The 19,127-nt window shown below is 35.7% G+C and overlaps 1 protein-coding gene across 1 annotated transcript; it reads left to right on the top strand.

Moving 5' to 3' along the window:
* Positions 1-1,169: 1,169 nt before the first annotated feature.
* On the top strand, positions 1,170-18,724 carry LOC103779055 (adenylosuccinate synthetase isozyme 2; the record flags this gene model as incomplete). The annotated part of the gene is made up of 11 exons (XM_008946672.1): positions 1,170-1,256; positions 4,173-4,275; positions 6,720-6,788; positions 7,429-7,479; positions 9,662-9,728; positions 11,855-11,962; positions 12,268-12,349; positions 14,193-14,319; positions 16,920-17,074; positions 17,446-17,570; positions 18,627-18,724. Coding segments are annotated over exons 1-11 (1,072 nt in total), but the record flags the coding sequence as incomplete, so codon positions are not given.
* Between the last annotated feature and the right edge of the window lie 403 nt (positions 18,725-19,127).

Here is a 19,127-nt window from a genome sequence, read left to right as displayed (position 1 = left end):
GCTGTGTTGGTCATCCTACCATCCTGCAGAATGGAAAGGAAGCGTCCCAGTGAAGAGGTTCTTTGTTCAGCGAGTTGCTGGGGCCTTCTTGCACCTCTCATGTATAAGAACTCATCTTTCTCCATCCCCTGCTCAGTCCTTTTGTGCAGTTCACCAATTTGTAGCTGAATCGAGAACTGCATTTCCCTAATGAATGTGTTGGCTGTGGTACACTTTTTGGCTCAGCTGAAGGAAATCTTGCTGGTGTGCAGGGAGAGAGGGAAAAGGAGATGCTGCTTCATGCATGCACCGTATTCCAGACTGAGCAAAAAAGTCTTTTTGGTCTTGCCATGCACTCAGCCTCTGTGTTTCAGTTTTCACATGGCTGGGAGAGATCTCCTTTAATTTGGGTACCTAGAAGGTTACTGAGATATGGTAGACTTATTAGTATATTTACTTACCTGGGGAATATTGCCAGCCTCAAGAAATGACTTGTATATCTTAGTTTCCCTCTGGCAGAAGCTTTATATAATGTATTGAAGATCATTTGAGCGTGAACTTTGTTTAACTAATAGTGAAAATAAATTCCATAGTTAGTTCTCCATTAATAATGTTTAAACATTTGAATAAAAGGAGTGTTAGCTGCAGTGACCTAACTAGTCCCCTTTGGTTAGTGTGATGAGGGAGGAGGAGTGAAAATCCAGATGGAAGGCACTGAGGCCATGAGCAACTTCATCAGTTTATACCTCGAATTATGCCCAGAAGCAATAGTTGCCTCCATTATGAAGATGTTGGTGTTATCAATTTCTGCAGGAGGAAAAAAGAGAAACTCAAACCCCATAACAACAACAACCCACCCCACTGACACTAGAACTGAGTTCAGGTTTTTGTAATTAGAGTTGTTTACCAAACCTGTGTTGTGCAACCTCTGAGCACACAACATGTGTACACTTTACTGCTGGCTCACTCTAAGTGTACCGTGTGAACTATTCTTTTAATTACAAGTCCTAACTGTGTAACTGTACGCTTGCACATCTGCAGTTAGGGTAGAGATTACCTATAAATCAACAGCAGAACTTTGAACACTGAATTCACAAAATGCTATTGTTTTAATTCTCTCCTAAAATACAGTTTGAAATTAAAAATATTTTTCAAAATGACACATCTTGACAGAAGACATCCAGAGCGGGATGGGAACTTACTTAATATTCTGTCAGACAGCTGCTATCAATGGCCCTTTTGGGATTGAATCTTTTCATGTTGAGAGCATCATGGCGGTACAGAGAACTGAATTCTGAGGTTCAGATTTTGAGTCTCATCTGAAAACAAGCGTTTGGAAACATTGAGGTATTAGTATGGCCTAAGAGTGTCCCTTAAAATATGGCTGCTCACAGTAAACATGTAGAAGTATATATAACTAGCTTACTTCAAGATGACATATGAGCTGTGCTGTGTGTATAGTTGAAGGTTTAAAAGGTGAAGAGACATTTGCACAGAACTAACACACCTTGGCATCACCCAGCAATGCAAGGGAGAAATCTTGACACCACCAAAAACCAGGGGATATGTTCTCATGATCAGTCTGAGTCTGCATTCTGTACACCTTACTTAAGCAGACATGAGCACTGGACTTGAAGCTACCATGTCTGAATGGCACCAGTAGGTTGGCAAACTTCAAAAGACTAAGAATTTTTAATCATGATCTCATCTCTACAATGGCCAAATTTTCTTTCTCTTTATTTGACATTCATGATGCAAAAAAAATGTTTTCTAAAAATAAAGTGAGAATGAAAACATAAAATTAAATCATCCAGTTAGTAGGGGATTTCGAATGAACAGCCATTCACTAATCTTAACGTTGCTTATAGGTTAGTCCAGTTTGTTCATGCATCAGTGTCTTCCCATTTGTAAATTACTACTGCCACAGTACTTCAGTGTTGTACTTAGAACTAAGAACTGTTGTACTTAGACTGTTGTACTTGAGTTTTCTTTTAAAACACTTCAGCACATACATTAAATTTGTCTAGTTTGATGTTACCAGTGGATCTCATAGAAAGGAATGATTTGAAGGAATCTGAGGAAAAAAACACCTGCCACTTTCAGCGGATGTATTTGACTGTAAATGCTACTTCAGTACATAACTATTCTTTCTTCCCCAAGAAAGGTTTGGTTTGCTTGAGTTCTCAAACACTGAGTAGAACAACGTCTTTTCTTACTTAAAAAAGGCTTCTACTTTTAGCATATGTATATACCCTAATAGTTCTTAGAATTCTGTTTGTCTAGTTGTGGAGTCACTTGCAGTAGCTCAGAAGTGTCAGAATTGCATTTCAAAAATAGTTGTAGATGATCTGCCTGCTAACGTCATTAACTAACTATGTTAGCAGGTAGGTCATCTAACCAATATCCTTTTAAATCAAAGATAAAACTGTGGAGTTAGTAGACTGATAAATAATCTTTCCTGGCAGCTACTGTGGAGTAGAAAGGTTGGGAGGAGAAAGGTTATTCCTGAATATTTATTGTCTTCATAAAAGAATAAACTTAAAAGACTTGCTTTATTTATGCATTCAATATGTTTCACGGGTTACTAATTGAAAATTTGGTGTTCTCCAATTAAGTCAGATCATGTGCAGTGAAAGCTCTCTGCATCCAGAAGTCTTTACAACTTCCAGATATTTTTCACTACATGGACCAACTCTGTATTGTATTGCTCTATAATTTAAACTGCTCTTAAATTCAGAAGTTTCCTTTGTTGGGTGATAGTCTGTATGTCTTCCCTCTGTTTCCAAAGGAGGTGGAATGGCTAAAGTCCTTCAATAAATAATACTGAAATCATGAGAGTTTTCATTGCTAACTTCACTGAGATTAGGCTTTTAACTGTGGCACTTGTGTGTACTGGCACAAATGTTTGGTATCTAAGAATATTCTTTATTTGTAATGTCAGATATCTGACTTTATATGTTGCTTTCATGACTGTAAATGTAGAAGTGAGTAGCTGTTGAGTCCATTGCTTAGAAAGTCTTCTGTGATACATTATTTGGAAATATTTCAGACTTATATGCAATCTTAAGCTATGGAATTATAGTTTCTTTTTTCTTATTTTCATATAATGCCTTTCTTCAGTTTGTCTTATGCTGAAAAAAGTCTTTCTTTTGAGGCTTTCCTTCTGTGAAGTGGTTTGCTTATTTCTGGAGCAAGTTGTCTGTAAACGATGTTCCTGTAGTTATGACAGACAGAACCATTTTGTATGTAATCTTTCTTGCACAAATGACTCAGTCACAAGAGAGTGTAACCTTATTTTCAAAAGTACAGCAAACAAGAACTAGGAATAGTTGGTAACTGTTTTGTAATCTTTTTAGTTTCATAAGCCTGTCTTGACCCTCTTTAAGACTTGGTCACAGCGTTCTTTTTGTATTTTAGACATGCATCGTAGTTTAACAAATATCTTGATAGTTTTTATCATAATGAAAAAAGCTACAAATGTTAAATGTTAGTTTGATGTAAATGTTTTCTGGTAGTTTAAGAAACCACAATCATCTTTGTTGCCTCTAGATTCACTCCTTAACAGCATGTTTCAGATAAAAATGACTTGTACTATTACAAACATCTCTTATCACTGAGGAGGTACAGAATGAACAAGTTAATTTTGCTGGTTCCTATGCCTAGAAAAACATTCAAAAGAGTGAACCTAAAATTCAGAACAACAAGCCTGCATGTTGCCAAACAGCTAGACTTATATGGTTTTGTATACTCAGTTTAACTGGTGATTTTTTTTTTTTTTTCCCCCCTTTGGTAAGTTCACAGTTCCACTTTTAATACTTCCTCTCTCTAACTGTAATAGGAAGCTAGTGAAACTTATGGTGGCTTTTAGAAATGTTTGCATGTTCTAGAATATTTATGCTTCTTTTAGAAACATTTTAATCTCTAAGCTTTTGTACCTTTGATGAACCAAAATACTGTCCAAAGTCTGTATGACAGATAATACTGATGTTGAAATTCTAGTTTGGCAAAACAAGTTTGGCTGATTTCCTGGGAGAAGGAGACCTCTGAAAGGTCTTCAGTCAGTAACAGAAATCAAAGCTGCAGAATTGGAGCTGGAACCAGTTCATTCAATTTCTATACTGTGTGTTCATTTATCTTAGTGTCGAAAGCTGTTAAGAGCTGTTTGTTTTTTTTTTTTTCATTTCTCCTCCCAGGGAGGCAATAATGCAGGGCATACAGTTGTTGTGGATTCTGTGGAGTATGACTTTCATCTTCTGCCAAGTGGGATCATCAATCCAAAAGTGACTGCTTTCATTGGTAAGTGGGACATCTCTAATAAATAGACAGTACTGTAGTCACAGACTTCTGACATTAAAATAAAAAAATGTCTGAGAACATACAGGATTAGGATTTTTCTTCCTCATATTCTCTTAGGATTGAACTGTTCTGCAATCTTCTCAGTTTTGCCCTAAGTATTGTGAAGTTTGGATTATGGAAGTTTATTTTATTGTCTTGGATAGTTCATTTTTGTTTTATCTGTCCTTTCAATGCAAACAGCTAGCTGCCCAGTCTATCTTCATTCTCTTATTCCCTCTTATTTTCTCTATTACTTATTTCTTTTATTCTAAGAAGTTCTCTTCTGTTTTAATTTTCAATCCTGCTAAATAACTACTAGTACCTCTTGAAACCTAGGTTTTTCTTCCCTTTTCCACTGGATTGTGAAATGAATGCTGACTTCAAAAGACTTCTGCATTATGTAGTTCTTACTAAGGAGTCCTCTTAGGAGAGTACTTTAGAAGGTGTAGGGCAGTGGCAGTACTATGTGGTCAGGATCTATGATGTTTGCTTCCTGAAAGTGGGTTTAGATTGTCCTGCCTATTGTCCCTCCAAGTCTACATACCTTCCCTCTCTTGGCATCCTGTTTCAAATTCTACATGGATTTCGATAGTTTGTATGACCAATCTACTTAATAATACTGTGTAGCCCTTAACATTTTCTTCTAAACATGAGGGTAAATATGAAATGTCTACACAGCATTAAAACTGTGTGCTGTGTCACAAATCAGGTGAGTGTCTGGGGCACTAAAGACTATGACCTATCAACACTTCCATCCTGCTTTTTTGATACCCACAACGCCTGTCCCTTACACAGTGTTTTTTTCTGAGTCAGGACTCCATTGCTATGCTGTTCTTACCACTTCTCTCTCCATGTATCATTGCTTTGAGTCTGTAGTCTTGCCTCCCAGCATTGTGCACGTGCCAAGAGTAAGTGGTCATCGTTTGCTGAACAGCATAGCAAGTAGAGAGCACCTTCCACTGGTTACTTATTCATAAACAGTACTTGCTCAATTCTTTGATACAGCTTGTAGTGACTGTATACCTACAGTCAGCATTAGCTCTTTGTCTGATGGGAATTGGTGGTTAATTGCCTCTTTTCAGCTGTTATATTGTGATTTGGTAGTGGGATAATTTTGGATCAACTTGCCCTGCCTAATACTTGTACAGAAACTGAACCAATGGGCATGGAAATAGATTCCATCTGAAGGGGAGGTTAGGATATTAACAGCTTCTAGTTTTGAGGGCCATGTCAGATGATACTACATTTATTCTCCTTTGATTTGTGACTGTGTAACCTTTTCTTTAAAAGGTTATTGCTTGAAAACAGTAAAAATGGATCCCTATTTGCCACATTTTGTTTGGTGGACGTAGGAAAAAACCCATCCTTTAAAAATACAATAGGCAGGAGAGAGCTTTTCACAAATCTTCTTGTGTGTATCTGCTATGTCTTGGTCTTGTCTCTTCTGAAATTTGTTCTAGCTTCTTCTAGGTCTGCCTTCTGTTTAAAATCTCTTTTTGGGGAAAAAAAACCCCTTATCTGACTTAGGATTCCATTGAAAAGGCTTATAGGTTCAGAAAAAAAAAAGGGCAATGGCAGAACAATTGGATTATTATAATAGATTAGTAGTATTGATTAGGACTGTACCAGGAAGGTTATAGTGAAGAAGTCTTAAATACTTTGTATTTTGGTGTTTAGAATACTTTTCTCTATGTGAAATTAGGTGATATGCAAATAATAGTAGGTCCCTTCATTCTTTAGTGAAATGTTATTATACTGATCACATTGGATCTACCGATCTACTGAGTTTGATATGACCTTAAGATCGTTCATTTTTGCTATATGGAAATGCTCCTCCGTAGGCACTTGGTGATATCAGCTAGTTAATTGTATGAACTAGTAGTCACAGCTACATGACAGCTGTAGGAAAGCCAGCTTGCTTTTGGTAGAGCTTTTTTCCCTGTTATTTTTGCTAGTCTGTTAACAACTCCAACTCTGTTTATGGATTATTCAGTGTCTATTTGCAGCAAATGAGTGCCTGAGGGGATGCTAGAGTTTATAATGATGACAGAAATGTGCTAAGCTTTTAAAAAACAATAGGGTTATTAAACTGAAGTACAAAGAGGGAAGTTAATTTTAGATATGAGAAAGAGGAAGTTGCATTCCGGACTGTCCCACGATGCTGTTACTCTTTGTCCTGATCTGAATTGAAAGTTTGTTGACTTTGTTAAAATATTCAATGCATGTAGTTAGAAATGCATACTTTAGGTGTAAATCAGTCTTTTACAGAGAAATTCCTGAGAAAAAATGTTGCAATGTATTGGAAGTTAAAATAATTAAAATACTCTGCATGCAAAATATGTCTTTGCATTGTTTGGGGTATTTTTTTACCATACTCATAAATTTTGTGTAATGTTTTTCTCCAGGAAATGGCGTCGTAATTCATTTGCCAGGACTCTTTGAAGAAGCTGAAAAAAATTTAAAGAAAGGAAAACGTGAGAAAATGTTTAGATGCTATTCTTAAAATCATTTGTGGGGCTGCCCTCAAAAGATTTAGAGAGAGGATGACTCTGCGGGGGTTAAGTACAATTTGTTTTTCCAGAGCTCTGTTTCGCCGCTGGTTTCCAACAGGAGTATTGCTACAAGTTCCAGGACCCTTGTTGGGAGACAAGACAAAAGAAGTCTTTACATTGTCAGAAGATAGCATGGTCTAAATATGAATTATCTGCAGACATTTTTCTTTGCTTAAAGCAGTGAACTTAAGAAGTGAAGTAACTCGTTAAAATGTGTTTCCTTCTGCTATGTCTATGGCCGTGCTTAGCAGCAGCCTACTAGAAGTGAGGTAAATCAAGGATATGGATTAGTCAAAACCAAAAAGCTACTCATTGATTGCTGATACTGAGTAACTAGTAGAACAGCTAGAATGCTTCCTCAGAATAAGCCTGACTTTCTCAGCTTGACTGCTATCAAGTTTTAATTATTGAAATCTTAATTTTTTTCCTCTGGAGTGTGATTGCTCAATCTTTAAATAGATTGACCAAGGACTAAACATGAAAAGTATTTATTCTTTATAGATCAGAAGACAAAAATACTGTACAAAACCAGAATTTAAACTGTTACATTTTGTCTTTTAAGGGCTCGAAGGCTGGGAAAAAAGACTAATAATTTCTGACAGGGCTCATATTGGTAAGTTCATGTTTGTGTGTTGATTTTTATTTTGTGTGTGTTAATCTTTGTTTTCTCTGAACTTTCCATGGCAGTAAAAGTGTGTCAATTTTTAGCCATCTCTTTGTATAGATACGTATTTTTTGTTTGGATTAAGTCTCCATGTGCTGCTTTGGTTTATGTAAGATCTTAAAAAAAAAAATTGGGGCTTGGGACCATCCCATGTTTGTATTCTAGAGGCTGATTAAGCCTGTTCCATAAGCATAACCTGGTAAGGAGAGCAGGTTCAGTTTCCTAGGCAAAGATGAGAGGTGCAAAGCAGTCAAAAAGCAGTTCAGAAGTTAATTGACTGAAGGTTTCGTTTCCCCCTTTGTTGTAAAAGCAGAGTTGCTTATAGCAACTTCTCTGCTGGGAAACCACGTCACTGGGCAAGACTTCCAAACAAATGGGCTCCCTACCAAGTACATTGCCACATGCTTCAGACAGGAGACTCTATGGTGAGGACACTGCAGGGATGGAGAGCGTGGCTGCCCCCTCCCCAGGAGCTCATCGGTCAAGCGCCCATTCCAGCCTCTGCTCCAGGCAGCTCCCCAGTTCAGACCCTGGAGTGAGGTAGCGTCTGAACCGCCCACACAAAGCTTCAGAGGCTCTTCCTGTATCGCTCCTAGGACATCTTTATTGCATAAATTCATCCTTTAAATTAGATCTTTAGCTATTGTAACATAATAGCTGTGTAACTGCATGTCTTAGGAAATAGGGTTATTGCTGCTCTGGTAGTCATCTCATGGAGATGCATACTTTTTACTTTTTATCAGATACAAGCTTATAACACCGGAAAAAAGGTTTTGCTTTTCTGGGGGGGAGGTTGGTTGGTTGTAGTGTTGGTTGTTTTTGTTCGGGTGTTTTGTTTTTAGACAGATCTGCAATAGCTTAGTGAGTGAACATGTTATTTCAGAATAAATACGGTTTTAGTTTGGAGCAACTACTATGTTTGAAATAGGTAACTGTTCCTAAGTTTCTAAAATCCTTTCAGAGAGTAGAATCACTGTAGGTGAGTTACTTGGAAATTATGGGTTTATTAGAAAAACTGTTCTGCGATGATTGTATTGCAGTGGCAGTACTCTCAAGTTTTCAGAGCTAAGCAGGTCCTGACTAAAAAGGAACAGTTCTTGACTGTCACTCATAGTCATTCAACCTCCTGACATAAATGAACTTTCGGATTGCTACTGTTTAAGAATTTTTGATGACAGTCGAGATCTGTTGCTGTGATAAATAGGCCTTCTCTAAAATGGGTATTGATGATCTGCGAATGATTAGTCTGTAATAAAAAGTCAACCAAAAATAGGTTCAAGCTGCTGGGGATAATCTAATCCTTTAAATTATGGGGACGTGTGGCTATTAATGCAAAAAAAAATAAATTGATAAGCCAAACAAAGGAAACCACAGTTGTTCAAAAGAGACTAGAGTACTTATTACAAGTCCGTTTCTTGCAAATTTTCAGTCTTTCCTGGGTAATGTGTATATTAGCTGTTTAACTTTCAGGTGGTAAACAGTTTAAGAAAAATAAGTTTACTACTTTTTTGGTAGACAAAGATTGGTGGAAGGAATACTTTATGTACTGTTAATTACAAGATTATGCAGTACTTTAAAAAAATCAGGGCTTGTGAAGATGACTTCTGTTTACATAACAGATATTGGTGGGAGCTTTTTTATTTCCAAATGTATTGTATTTATTGTCTAAAACATAAAATGCTTTAAGAAATCTTTAGATGGAATGGGAATGTTTACTTAAAGTTCCCACCTTAAATTTCAGCAGTATGATGGTTTTTACTCTAACCTGTTTTCCAGGAGCTTTTTCAAATGTATGGTTCATTTGCACATTCTTTTTGGCCACTGCAAATTTGAAATGGCTTAATTACTCTCCAGGAGGCATATATACAGTCTGCAAGTATTTTACAAACTAAACACTTAAAATAAAAGAAAAAGGGTCTCTGAAAAAATAGAAATCTTCTCTGTGAGAAAATGTACTTTGTGGAACAGGAGAGGAAAAAAAAGTCTTGTCATTTTATTTGCTTCTCTTCAGTGTGTGTATTTTTGTTTTCCATATTGATAAACTGAGCTAGAGTAGGTTTGAAGAAATTGTTACTGATGTGATAATTTGTTTTACACAAATTTTCTACCGAAGTTGTTTTTATTTTCTTAGTATTTGATTTCCACCAAGCTGCTGATGGCATCCAAGAACAACAGAGGCAAGAACAAGCAGGAAAGAAGTAGGTAGTTTTGTTTTGTCAAGCAGCATGGCTTAGTACAACCATATGACTTAATACTTTATTGTTTATCAATGAGTTTTAAAAAGTATTAATTATCCTTGTAACTCTTCAGTGTGTATGCAGGGATCATTTTTTACATTTTGTAAAAATAGTAAAATAAAAATAGTAGTAAGTAAATAAAAGTAAGTAGATAAAAGTAGTAGTAAGATTATGTTCTTGATGAAAGGGTTGTGTCTTGATATTTTGCCTTATGAAAAAATTCCTAGTTTCTAATTTGTTTTATAAAAATAGTTCCTGCTTCCTACAGTTTTAATTATTTACTGCAGGTGTTTGTTTCTGTAAAAATACATTTCTGTTTATGGAGGTTGAAGGACCCCTTCTCACTCCAAATAACTGACAAGTCTGATGTAACTAATTTAGCCTCTCGCAAAGCTTTGTTGTCCGAAGTGCATGTAAATGTTCGCATTGTCTCCTACATGCTGCCACTGACTTTCTGGAGCTTTTGCAACTTTCAGAAACTAGCTGCTATGTTTCTGACTTGCAGTTTCCTAGTCGCTCTCTAGTTCTAGGGGATGGGCAGTCACTCAGGTGCTTGTGATAGGGAACCACTTTAGTAGTTAGCATTAAAGATGGTAAGAGAAAGCCGAATGAAGAAATAACCGCTTTTTTCCAAGTAATTTGTTTGAAAGAAACCCAGAAAAAAAAAAGTTGCATTCAAAGCTAAAAAGTTTTAAGTCGTTCTTAAAAGTGCTGTTTCTTCTTTCTGTGGGGTTCTTGAAATTCTGCAACAGCCAAAGAGTTTTCAAGCTTGTTAAAAGTGCTGATGGCTTGAAGGTTCTAAGCTGTTTCCTGCTAAATTTTAAGGCTACCTAAGTAACTGTAGCGAGGGAAGTACTACCACAGGCTGACAAGCGTAGGCCATCATAAACTGATTATCAGAAGGCTGTTTTCTGTTTGTTGGTGGTGGAGAATTGAATTAGCCACCTAGCAGGTCTAACTGTAGATTTGACTGCATAGTATTTTGTATTAAAATTCTTTTGTCTCTAACACTTCAAAGTTGATCATTATAAATAGTGAATTTATTTTTTAACTGAATGCCTTTATCTGTTCAAATGTAGTTCAAAAACAGTCACAAGTAAGGCTCATGTAGCTTCCCTTGCAGAAGGGTTATAGAAAAGCTAATTTAATGTAGCATATATGCTTATACAGTTGGTTTAACTTCTGTAAATACAGTCTTGTGACAGCTTGCCACTTCATAAAAGACTTAAGAGGTATGTCTTAATGAAACAAAATAAACAGAAATCAACTCCTCCTTAAGAAAAATTCTCTGTGGAGGGTATGAATTGGGGTGGAGGCTAGAGTCAGTTAGTTAAGATACAATGTCCTGGTCTGTTTAAATGATACTGTGTGATGCATAGTTGATAAGAGTGTTACTTTTTGGACTGGAGGCAAACACAACACTTCCTGAGACTCAGCATTGAGTCTAAGTGACAGAATTTGTTTTTTTCCAAGATCATTGTTTTGAATCTACTCCAAACTACTAATGACCTAACTAAAATTTTGTACTGATTATGAACTATTTAAGTTCATTTGTATATTAACTGATAGATTATAACAGAGTTTTGATATGACCTGTACCTTCTGCTTGAAATGAAGTCCCTCTTAAACTGTGCTTATGATGATGGTACCTTCAAGGCAGTTTGAAGAAATCTGGGCAATTCTGCATATGTGGAATTTTATAATTGAAGACTATAAGTCTTCAGGACAGTTTTTCGGGAAGGTATTTGTTAGTTTCAGTTCATAGTACTGAAGGATGTTGTCTTGGCATTCAGTCTTCAGTATAAAAGTTAGAAATCATGTACAAATAAATATGTAAGGGTTCACTAAAGTATGAAAAGTTACTGATTGAAAACCAGAAGTGTGTAGAAAATCAATGTGTTTATGTCTACAGTGATATTCTGAGACTTAAGTTGCATACTAAAAGTATCTCATGTTTTAAATGAAGCATAAAGTTCTAAGTGCTCACAATTAACAGCATTTCATTTTGTGCCAATGATGTGTTAGCTTTAAAGAGAAAATGCCTCAGTTTTGTGTCATGAATAACTCCTGTTATTATCTTTTGAAAGTTTGGGAACTACCAAAAAAGGAATTGGTCCAGTGTATTCTTCAAAAGCAGCTCGAAGTGGACTCAGAATGTGTGATCTTGTTTCTGATTTTGATGAATTTTCTGAGAGGTAATTTCTGTATTTTAATGCACAGTCATAAGCATAGTTTTTTCAGTTTCTGCATAGTACTCTGTGTAAGCAATTACATCTTGTTGCTGTTACTTTTATAAATTTAAATTATTTTAAAGTATGAAAATAATGTTTTTATGATTTTATTAAATTATTGATTTATTGATATTAAAATATTTTATTTTTTAAAGTTGTTTAATCGCCAAATAATAGCAGATATGTAACCAGGAAAAGCTATGGTTGGTGGGGACCTGAGGAGGAAAACAGACAAATAAAAACCTTAGTGAAGCGTTTTTGCCTTCCAGGTTCAAAGTGTTGGCCAATCAGTACAAGGCAATATATCCTACCTTAGAGATAGACATTGAAGGGGAGTTGAAGAAGCTCAAGGTAAGCCTGCTTCTGTCAGTGAAATAATATAATCACTGTGGGCACTTACTGATAGGTAAATCTCTTGGTGACTGATGCTTGTGCTTGTGCGAGGAGTTAAAACATAATAAATACCATGGGAAATTGGTATATATCAATTTTAAAGTATCTGCTAGCATCCTTAAAGACACTTTTGACCCTGCTTTATGCCGCACTTCAAAACTGGCTTCAAAAGAAATATTGTAAACTTTAAGAAAAAAGGCCTGTATAGGGAGAATTATTTTTGACTTCTACTTGCTCAAACATACTGTCTAGGAGAAAAAAACAAACCAAAACAAACGAACAAACAAAACGCCAAGAGTGTAGCTGGTAAAGGTGTTATTTCATTGTAAAGTGGAATGTTAATTCCTTGTGTCAGAAACTTAAGAATGAAAGTAAATTATTATTCTGAAGAAATAAGCCTTAAGGAAAAAAAATACTGTCTAACATCGTAGAAAAATGTAAGTTGATAGCAGTAGAACTTGTGAAGCCTGATTGCCAGCAAACTGGTCTTGTAGTTAATTATGAATTCTGATTTGATGTTTTCCCTGGAATTGGGACAGCTGTGAGATTTCTCACTGGTATTAATTCTCTTATGTCTAATTGTCCACTTTTTTTTTTTTGTGGTGCACCCAAGTTCTTACTTGAAAAAAATCATGTGTCTTACCCTTACCCACCCTTTTTGTTCATGCATTTTATAGAAATTTAACTTCAGGAGATTTTTTTTTTTTCCCCACTTCAGAAAACTTCAGCCAAATTTGATTGTTTAAAACCATTGAAGTATGTGTGGAACAGGGGAGGATATCCACATCTAGATATTTAATTCTTTCAGAAAATTGTGCCAAAGAAATGATCCTCCTTGTGTCTTTAGTTGCTGATAAACTCAGTTTACCAGCTCTAGAAAGGAGTGTATGGGAGTTCTTAGCACTTCTGTTTGTCTTACTTTAATACATTACACATGTTGAGTTGTAGTATTTTTACCAATCTGTGGACCTAAAAATCAGTTACAGCTGAGTGTTTTATAATGCTTTATAGTTTATTTAATACACATTAAGATGACAGAATATCTGAAACTCATTGGTAGGGTAGAAACATAATAGGTATTTGTAGCTTGCGGAAAATAACTTGCACTTACTGTTTGTTTTATGCTAATAGACTGTTTAATTTCTGAAAGACAAAGTGTTATATTTCATGTGAAGTGAATCATTAGCTTGAGAACTTCTGTATGTTCTCATGGGGAAAAAGTCTATGTACCAGGTAGTAATCTGAAGATTACTGGCTTCTTGCACCAGCTACTCCGTGGCATTCAGGCACTTGACCCTTTATTCCCATAAATAACTTTCTACTTTTACTTACAAACATACCTGTATATAGATGATAAATTAGTGCTGCTTTATGTTTGTGTGCATTTGTTGTCTTCAGATGGCCAGAAGTGGAACTCCCCACATACTGGTTTTGGGGGAGAAATTTTGAATGTTTAGAAAGGAAATATTGAACATAGTAAAGTATTGTGGTGATACTCAAGCTTGAATAGTTCTAAAGCATTTAAAAAGTTTTGATTTTATATCTTTTTTTTTTTTTTCTTCCTTTTTTTCCTCTTCTGTTCTTTTTTTTCCTCCTAGGAAGTCTATATGTCTATTGTGTAAATCTGAGCCTAAGGTTCTTCCTTCCCTTGGCCATGTCTTACAGCATATTTAGCATTTCTTCGTTTGCTTTTCCTTTTCAAAAGGACTAAGACCATTGTTATGAGGGTGCAATAGCATTTGTACTGACTGGCTTTATCATAATGAAACAATACTATATAATAGTCTCTTGTATTATACAGGGCTGCATGGAAAAAATAAAACCAATGGTAAGAGATGGTGTTTATTTCATGTATGAGGCTTTACATGGACCACCAAAGAAGATCTTAGTAGAAGGTGCAAATGCAGCACTGTTGGACATAGATTTTGGTAAGTATAACCTTTTTGAGACACACCTAAGTTATATACTTTGATTTTGAAAGAGGAGCACTAAACACAAACTCTCCCAATGCTTCTTGTTAAATTATTTCAAGAAGCTTTAGACTCCCAGGATTAAGTGACAGTAAAGATCAGGTGACTTTTCTGAAGCAGAGTTTACCTGTTGCTTCAATATTATACATTTTATGTGAAATAACTCAGTTGTATGCATTTATGGAAAACACTTAAGCGAAATGGAGAGCTTTGAGAGGCAAAGTATGTAAAATACTTGCTGGCTTTTGAAGTGTCAGTTTGCAATTTTTAAACCCTTTACAAAACACTTAGTTTTCCACTGTTTAACAATTTAAGGAAAGATGTTGAGAATCTGTATTGTTTACTGAGGCCAGGGTAAAAAGATTGTCCCAATCAATTTGAAATTATAAACGGTGCAGCTTTCCTTAAAATGTAATTTTGCAAATAAAATTAGAAGCTTCTTGACAGAAGCAGCTTTTTTTTTTTTAAATGAGATTATTATGTTTGTTCTCTGTATAGGCATAAGCAGCCTACATGATTTGGTACTGCATTTTGTCACCCTTCAGTCTCACTAGTCTTGTAACTGCGGTTTCTTGTTGCTGGAAAGATGCTTAAGCTTCAGAGTGAAGCCTGTAAGGACTAATGTCAAACAACTACAAAATTGGCACACACTCTGCTTGCAAATGATACTGGGCATTTTTAAACATAGATACTGAGTTTGGAAGCTGCCTCTTTTAGGAGAATGTTATGTCTAAGACTAGTTACTGTAAGTGTAAGCACCAGAATTTCCCAGGCTAACCTGAATATTGGAAGAAATTTCCTTTTTTAACAAGCCAAAAAAACAACAACAACAACAACAAAAAAGAAGGCTTCAAATATATTTGCAGAAAACTCTAAGGGGAGTTGTTTTTTGTAAGTAGTGAGAATTTTAAATTTCATGTGAGTATAAGAAATGCAAATAGTCTGAAACTCATCAGGTACATTTAATATGTACACAGTTGTTTGGGCCATTTAAATTTTTCTGCTGCCTGTGATGTGAGACCCCCACACAGAGAGAATATCTGCTCTCTGGATTAGACACTTGGGTTTACAATAGCCAAGTCCTAGTCAAAAGATTTGACAATGCCAAGTGTGAGTACTGAGCGTTCTGAGTGAGGGTATTTTCTGTGCTTTGGTGCACAGAAGTCTGTAATAGCAAAGTGAGTTTATGGATGTGTGTCTGTTGGCAGTGAAGATGGTAAATCCCCAGCCTTGCAGTCGGTCCCTCTTTTCTGGAGCACGTAGTGAAGTTTGCATGCCTGTGTCCCTGGGGGGGGGGGTTGTCTGTGTTGTTCAGCACCGAATGAAGATAAACCAATGTCAATATAGCAGGTTGGGAGCTGAAAATGAGTAAGGATAGGCTCAGGTTCTGTGACGTCCACTAGCTATATTTACCCATCAGTAAAGAAAAGGCCAACTACTGTGTACTAAGAAAGATAAAGACTATTGCTTGCAAACTGCTTTTACATATCAACTGTAAGGCTGTGACCTTTCTCTTGAGAGACTTAAGCAAAAGAAACTAGAAATAACTGACGCTAGTCTGCAAAATGTCACTGAACAGTCTCCGAAGGATTTTAACTTTTTAACTTTGTCTGTATTGCTCTCAGTTAATTTTGGCTTAGCTGTTCCTCTCTTAGCCAGCTCTGAGGCTTATACCAAAAGGGGGAAAAAAAAGGTCTGAAACATGAGTTAGAAATCTCTCACTTACATATAATTACTGTGTGGCTGAAGCATTTGATCACAATTCAAAGCAACTAAGGACTACCATGTTCTGTTTCACCTTCCATTACTTTAAAAAAAAAAAAAGAAAAAAGTGTAGGCCTAAGGATTTTGAGATGTTCAACACTTGTCTTTGCTGTCCAGGCTTCTTTTTAAATGAGAGCTGAATATTTAACTAGAGACAAACTTTCACCAATAATGAATTAGACTATATACAAGGAGCCTTTTTTTACCCTTTTAATTCTGGAAATAATTTTTTCATTTGATTATGTAAGCAAAATTGCTTTCCCAGATGTCTGTATTTCTTTGCAATTTCTTATCCATATAATGTGCTGACCAGTTTGTATTTTATTTTTTCTCCCAAAATGAAAAATGGTAAACCTGTATTTTCTAACCTTTTAATATAATTTTCTTAAGAGTCACCCTTCAAATACTCACCAACAGAAAAATTTGAAAATATTTTATATAAGATAGCAAGGCATGATTTTCTGTTGCCTTATTCCTGTTTTTAACTTGTATGATCATACAAAATTGTTACATAGTCAAGTTTTTCCTCTGTACCAGTTGAAGTAAGTGGTAAGTTTTCTGTCATTTTCGATAAAGAAGGGTCAGACAATGTGTGTAGAAAGCCAAGAGCTCATTAAGTATGTTCTTCACTGCAAAATACATTTATTGTGTGTTTTGGTTTGGTTTTTAGTGTTGTGAAACCTAGTTAAGTGCAATGCAAGTACTATTCCTCACCAGGTTAGATTTATTTTTAAATAGTTTAAAACCCTTGTTTTTCCAAGTTTTTAAATTTTTTTTTTTTTTTTTTTTTATAGGCACATACCCTTTTGTGACTTCATCCAACTGCACGGTTGGAGGTGTCTGTACAGGTTTGGGCATGCCACCACAGAACGTCGGGGAGGTGTACGGAGTCGTGAAAGCATATACAACCAGAGTTGGAATTGGTGCCTTTCCCACAGAACAAAATAATGTGAGTGTTACCAGCCCTACGTGGGACCTGTAGCTGGGTGGAATAACTTGGTGTGCCTGTCATGTTCAGAGTTGCAGGCTGAGAGCAAGTAGATAACGGTGTGCTTGGATGTCTCGTTCTTTTGGTTCTAGACAGAGCTTAGAGGACCACCAGATCTAATTGTCAGTTTCTCAGGCCTTCCTATGGAATAGAAAGCTTATGCAGAAACAAATCTTGAGAGATTTTCTCAAATAGTGTTCTCTTGAATTAGAAATAGCATTTTGTAATTATCTTTTTATCTCAATGGACAACTTTGTGTGAAAAATGGGGGAAGAAGTTTTAAGGTAATATATTACAAAATTTTACAAATTACAAATATTACTCTTTGTTAGGAAATTGGAGACTTGCTGCAAGTGAGAGGTAAAGAGTTTGGTGTTACCAGTGGCAGGAAGAGGAGATGTGGCTGGCTGGACCTTGTGTTACTCCGATATGCCTACATGATTAATGGATTCACTGCGTGAGTTACTCTGACAGCTTTCAAAATCATTAAATGCTACAGATTACTCTAAATTGTACATATACTAGTTAATAACTTATAGACAGTCTTAATTTGTTGATTTTTTTTCATATTTGTATAAATTAAATGTTGCTTATTTTTCCTATTGTTAAATGTTTTTATAGTTGACACTCTCATGCTCATAATTTTTCTTTCCTTTATTTGTAATATCATTATTTCTCATTTAAAATTATTCAGGAAGCACTTATTTATCTTAGTATTTGATTCAAGCTACAGCAACTCCTACCACCAAACCAAATCAAGTGCATTACAAAGGTCTTAAAACCTGATACAGTTTGTGAGGTTTTGGTTTTTAGTATGTTTCCAAAATAAGACAGATGGAAACCCATCAGTACCTTCACCAGGATGTGTAAATGTAAAAAATGTGGATATATCTTTGGTGTTTTAATTAAAATGAAAAATAGGTGTCTGAAACAAAACTAGTATAAAATTTATAGCAGATCAAACTGTAAATACATGCGTTACTTAAATTTTCCCTATATTTTTTTTCCTTTGTGATTTTCAGGATATATGAGATAAAACAGGATGCAGACAGTTATTTACAGTGTTTGATTATTTTGCTGCCTTTGCCAAATGTTCCTATTCTATAGTAAAGGACAGGAACAGGCAGCAGCAGGCATCATGCTCTGAAAGCATCTCAAATGAATGGTCATAAAGTATCTTAGCAGCACCCAGACCAATTAAAATTCTAACATTTAAAGCTATAGACCTGTCACTTTAATTGGAGAATATCTGTTTGAGTTTTGCTATTTTCTTACAAGACTAGACCTAACCCCCCAGCAACTTAAACAGCTTTTTTTGTTGGGTCCTTTTGTTTGTGTAGGTTTTTTTGGTTTTTTTTAAAGTCACACCAGTTTAATAGGTTAGTGCCATACCAGCTATTTTTCTAAGGAAAGACAATGAATTGCAATGTGCAGGAATCTTTTGGCATTTTTACAATGTGATTAGAGTTGAGAGTTGTTGAATTTGCTTAACCAGAGTAATATTTCTTTATAGATTGGCACTTACCAAATTGGATATCTTGGATGTGTTTCCAGAAATCAAAGTTGGTGTTGCATACAAACTAGATGGTGAAATCATACCTCATTTTCCTGGTAAGACTGCTGGTTTAAGAATTCTAGATTCTGGTGAAATGTAATCTGATACTTAAATCTAGTTGACTTTTACTTGTAAAATTTATGACAGGAATGTCTTACTTCAGCATCAAGCCATCAGCATCTTCCCAGATGTACCAGAGACATCCTGTACCACATTCTAAAGACTCCTGTACCAAACACTGTCATTTATTTGTCTACTAGAAAGATGAAAAGTGCTATTTAAAGCTTCTTAAGCATAAATGTTACTGCTTTATCACTTATTAATGCAGCCTGTGTTACCTTCAAGCAAAATTGGGAGCTCATTTCAGACTCTAAACCCCATGTCTTATTCCCACTACTGTTTTCATCCCCTCTTCTAGCAGGACAGCTCTTCATTTAAGCATGCAGTGAGCCATGGGAG

Source organism: Merops nubicus, unplaced genomic scaffold, assembly GCF_000691845.1.
Source record: "Merops nubicus isolate BGI_N331 unplaced genomic scaffold, ASM69184v1 Scaffold46228, whole genome shotgun sequence".
In the NCBI taxonomy this organism is placed as follows: Eukaryota; Metazoa; Chordata; class Aves; order Coraciiformes; family Meropidae; genus Merops; species Merops nubicus.
This window is presented reverse-complemented; position numbering and strand designations above follow the sequence as displayed.